This window comes from Triticum dicoccoides, chromosome 6A (assembly GCF_002162155.2).
Source record: "Triticum dicoccoides isolate Atlit2015 ecotype Zavitan chromosome 6A, WEW_v2.0, whole genome shotgun sequence".
In the NCBI taxonomy this organism is placed as follows: Eukaryota; Viridiplantae; Streptophyta; class Magnoliopsida; order Poales; family Poaceae; genus Triticum; species Triticum dicoccoides.
The window spans coordinates 395,668,128-395,672,617 of NC_041390.1; the positions used below are offsets into that span (position 1 = coordinate 395,668,128).

At 42.5% G+C, this 4,490-nt stretch overlaps 1 protein-coding gene across 1 annotated transcript; it reads right to left on the reverse strand.

Annotated features, from left to right (window-relative positions):
* Positions 1-282: 282 nt before the first annotated feature.
* Positions 283-4,068, reverse strand: LOC119316998 (ribosomal RNA small subunit methyltransferase nep-1-like). Its single transcript, XM_037591382.1, has 7 exons — positions 3,691-4,068; positions 2,740-2,832; positions 2,279-2,423; positions 2,074-2,184; positions 1,915-1,997; positions 1,758-1,815; positions 283-560 (listed from the first exon to the last, which is right to left on the reverse strand). The coding sequence occupies exons 1-7, from the start codon at positions 3,961-3,963 to the stop codon at positions 481-483; spliced, it is 843 nt and encodes a 280-aa protein (XP_037447279.1). The 5' UTR covers positions 3,964-4,068; the 3' UTR covers positions 283-480.
* Positions 4,069-4,490: the final 422 nt, after the last annotated feature.

Consider the following 4,490-nt stretch of genomic DNA (forward strand, 5'->3'; position numbering starts at 1 on the left):
GGTGTACGCAACAAAATCTTCTTTAAGAACTGTCGTGGGGCTGTCTAACCTCACGAGCCAAATTTTCAGAATGATTAAGTGCAACTTGGATTCACAAGGAAATTTTAAAATTACTAAATTTCATACAATCTCACTTAAAAACAGCGATAGAAAATGAATGCATTTTCTCAACACGCCTCTGGCTGCGCAGCAGTGAACCAAACACACAGCCGCGAGATTTTGGGCATAAATGTGGTCAGGCTATGCTTAAATATCAGTTGAGGATACTTCAAGCAAAGCAAATTTCACCAAAAATGACTGCTGCAAGGAACATAAGCACTTGAAACATTCAGTGTTAATACTTTTACAGCCAGTGATTCATGTCTCGACAAAACTAATATTGTAGACATAAGACATGAAAAAGCACAACAACACTATAAGCGCTAACGAGTACATAAAAATCTGAACACAAAGATGTAATGTTCGTTTTCAAACTTCCCTTCACTGGATGTTCCATTTCTGCTCCAAGGCACTGCATATTCGATTCAGGCAGCAGGCAGCACTGAGAGGGTAACCGCTAACTGCAAGAAAAAGGTAATATGTCACTACAGTTCAAAGCAAAAGGGGGGTACAATCAAGAAACTACTACTCCCTCATGTCCTTTTTACTCCACATATTAGATTTGTGTCAAGTCAAAGTTTGCAACATTTGACCAAATTTATATTAAAAAATATCTATATCTATAATATCAAATATACTCCCTCCGTTCCCAAATATTTGTCTTTCTAGACATTTCAAATGACTACCACATATTGATGTATGTAGACATATTTTAGAGTGTAGATTCACTCATTTTGCTCCGTATGTAGTCCACTTGTTGAAATCGCTAGAAAGACAAATATTTGGGAACGGAGGGAGTATATATTATGAAACTATATTTCATAATGAATCTAAAAACATTGATTTGACATTCTGAATGTTGATACTTTTTTCTATAAGTTTGGTCAAAGTAGAGATACTTTGACTTCGGACAAAACTTATATGCAGACTAAAAGGGACCGGAGGGAGTACATGGTAGGGCGATACAACTTGAGGCAGAGAATAGCAATATCTAATTGTCCACGTTATGAAGGTCTAGGCGATGCTTGTGAACTCAAACCTAATTGATGGTTTCTTGCTCTAACAAAAGATGTCGGAAAGGGCAAGCCGCTGATGCTCAAACCACCAAGAAGCAGAAATGTATTTAATCCAAATCAGTAACCAAGTTCCAACCAAGTTATCCCAAGCCCAACTAATTTGGGGTAGTTAATTATAGAAACAAAGGAAACCCAGGAATTGGGTAGTTTGAAAAATATGAAAAGAGACTAAACCTCATTTAATAGTTAATGCCAACAAGCTGAACTGAGTAAATATTCAATTTTAATTGATAAGTGTTGGTTACAACTAACAACATGCTAGAAGTTTCCAATTTTACCGTGAGACAACACTCTATTGATCAACATTACAAGAAAAGAGAACTATTTGAATGGGGCAAAGCAAATATCATAAATGTTTGTTTTCAGGTAACAATTCACAGGGAGCAGTGGACTTCTTAAAGTCTCAAACACAACATGCACAACAAACATATGATTCAATTTATCTAACACCCATTTGAAACCTCTCAAAAGATCCAAACAACTGAAAATCACACTGATTTAACAAACATATTAGTATCACCCTTATCAGAAGTTTACGAAGTTCTCAGGACTACTGTTTTTATTTCAAACAGGGTTACTTACTCTGTATGTAATCATCTGAGTATTCCTTGTCAACCTTTCCATGGGCCATGGCACCAACCTGGAATAATGTGCAGACAATATGAGATTATGCACAAGGAAGCAAGAGATGATAGAAAACAAATTAGTTCAATATCAAAGCTTTTACAGTTCCACTCACCACAAACACAAGAGGTTCATCATCATTGGACTTAGCAACATAGTCAAACAAATTAACTGCCTTCTCCGCACTATATGAAAGGCCTAATGACCAAAAACATATCAATTAGCATCCCTATCTGATCCAGAGAAAGTTTTAGTAAATAAATAATTTTCTCACCAATTTTCCGTACGCCAACAGGTAGATACTGGGTAACAGGATTTTTAATAACATTAAGGAGCTTCTCGCGCTTCCCAACTGCCGTGATGCTCAGCTTTTGCAATAACTGTGCTGTGATGTTGTATAACTTGCAGGTCAGCATGGTTCATGAAATATATACATAAAAGGTGAAGAACATGCACTACTTGTATTATTTGCAACTTACACATCAAGCCACAGAAACGTTTGAATGTCCGTGGCATGCGAACATGAGGCTTGATTTCAAACAACACTCCCTTTTCAGTCCTAACATAAACAGCTTGTAACCTCCCAGCCTTAGTTAGAGGGCTATCAAATATTGCTAGTAGTGCCTGCAAAATATTTTCGGCAGAAATTCAGTAGCTATTCAGAGACCCAAACAGTGTTCGACAACCAAAAGAGAGGAAACAAATGCTATGGCATTAGGTCGCGTTGACAACCAAATTAAATTTACTTCCCTTAGACATACAACAGGAACTTCTGGGTGGATAATGCTCCCTCCGATCCAAAATAAGTGTCACAATTTTGAACTGGGTTTAGTTCAAAACTGCGACATATTTATGGATCGGAGGTAGTAATAAATAAGACAGCTTTATATTCATATTACAGCATCAGAAATAAAATAATAATGACGGAAATTTAGAATACCTGGTGAATGATATCAGGCCTGTAATCAGCTGGATTGCGATTCTGCTTCCTTAAATAGTTTGCGTGATCATCCGAATTCAAGATTTGCATACCCTACAGAAACAGTTACAATAATCACTAAAACTGACATAAAATAAGGGATTTTTATTTAGTACGAGGCGTTGACCTCTTTAATCACCAGATATTGTAGAAGGATTGTGACTACTCTGGTGTAATTAGTTAACACTTGCTCTTTACATGCTAGCAGCCACTAATTTTCGACCATTGCTACCTACTCATGCACAGCCCATCCACAATGCATGCACACAATAACCTATCCTCCAAAGGGAAGGGAAGAAAATAATTACGAATTTATGCCTAGCGTTAACCTTGCCAATAAATCAGGACAAGACATGTTCATCGCTCACTATTAGATTTATTATGCTCACTAATTCAACTGTAGCATTCTGCAAGTATGCTGCGGATCCGGCTTGCCTGCTCCCTCCTCATGCTCCCATCCGTGCTCCCACCCCATCCTACGGCTGTCTTTTTCTCTTTTTTCTTTCTAATCTAATCATCTCCCCCCCTGATTTTAAGGGGGTGGGGCCGGGCCTTATTTTGTTCCAATCAAATCATGCCACGTATGCGGGAGCACGGATGGGCGCACGCCGGGGGAGCAGGCAAGTCTCGTCCGTATGCTGCAGCTTAAGACATTAGCATCTTTTTCGAAGTCCGCTCTTATACTATTACGGGAGGCATGCTTCTACATTCAAACAATTTCAGGACAGTGCAACTTTTGTTCCACTATTTCCCCTACTCGTACCGTGTGTTAAACTAAACTACCACATGAATAAACCAGCTACTCGAACAAATATCTCTAAGTCTCAATTCGACCACCGAACGAGAAATAATCGGCCACAGTGAGAAATAAATTACTGATTTATTGGTCGAGAGTCCATAGTACTAGCATACCTTGCCGACTTTGCCGACCTCGAGGCAGGCCCTCTCAAGTACGAAGATAGCGCCCGGCCGCCGCTTACTGTCGACCGGGCGGGGCACGATGGGGATCCCCTCCCCCACCTCCTCGGCAAAAGCTTCCTCTGCCGCCGCCTCCCCCTCCATCACCTCCTCATTTTCCTTCACCTCTTGCTCCACCGCCTCGGCGTCGACCGGAGGGGCGCGCGAGGCTTCGCCGCCTTCCAGCTTCCGCTTCTTCTTCCCCTTCACTGCGTACGGCCGCCCCATGCCTTCTTCTCGCTTCGCGCCGGCGCCGGGCTGCGGGGGGGTGAGTCACAGGGAGCCGCCTAGGGTTCTTCTCCTTCGTCCCCTTCTTTTTTTGAGGGGGTGGGGTTCATCTTATTCTGTGGGCTCAAAAGGCACTGAGCATAGCAACCGCACAACATCAAATAGAAGCCCATGAACCACAACCAGCCCGAAAAAGAGAAGCCTATCAAACACAACCAGGGGATTTGGGCCGGTTGTGCTTGATAGGCTTCTTTTTTTCGCCACGCCCGGCCCAAATACGAAGCGCTGACCATATGGCAGCGGAACGGACGTTGCCGACGCTCGCGGGAGGGGAGGCGGAGGCGGGGGCCGCAGGCCGCAGCGCTGGAGGTTTGGCAATGGTGATGGTATCATGGTGCGTCGACCGGCCGGCCGGGCAGTGCGGAGCAGCCGGCGGGCGTGACGGTGGCACACGGGGGTAAGCCTGGCAAAACGCGTACGTAAGATAACTTGTTCTTGTATCATCAAAATAGTAATGGACAGGATCG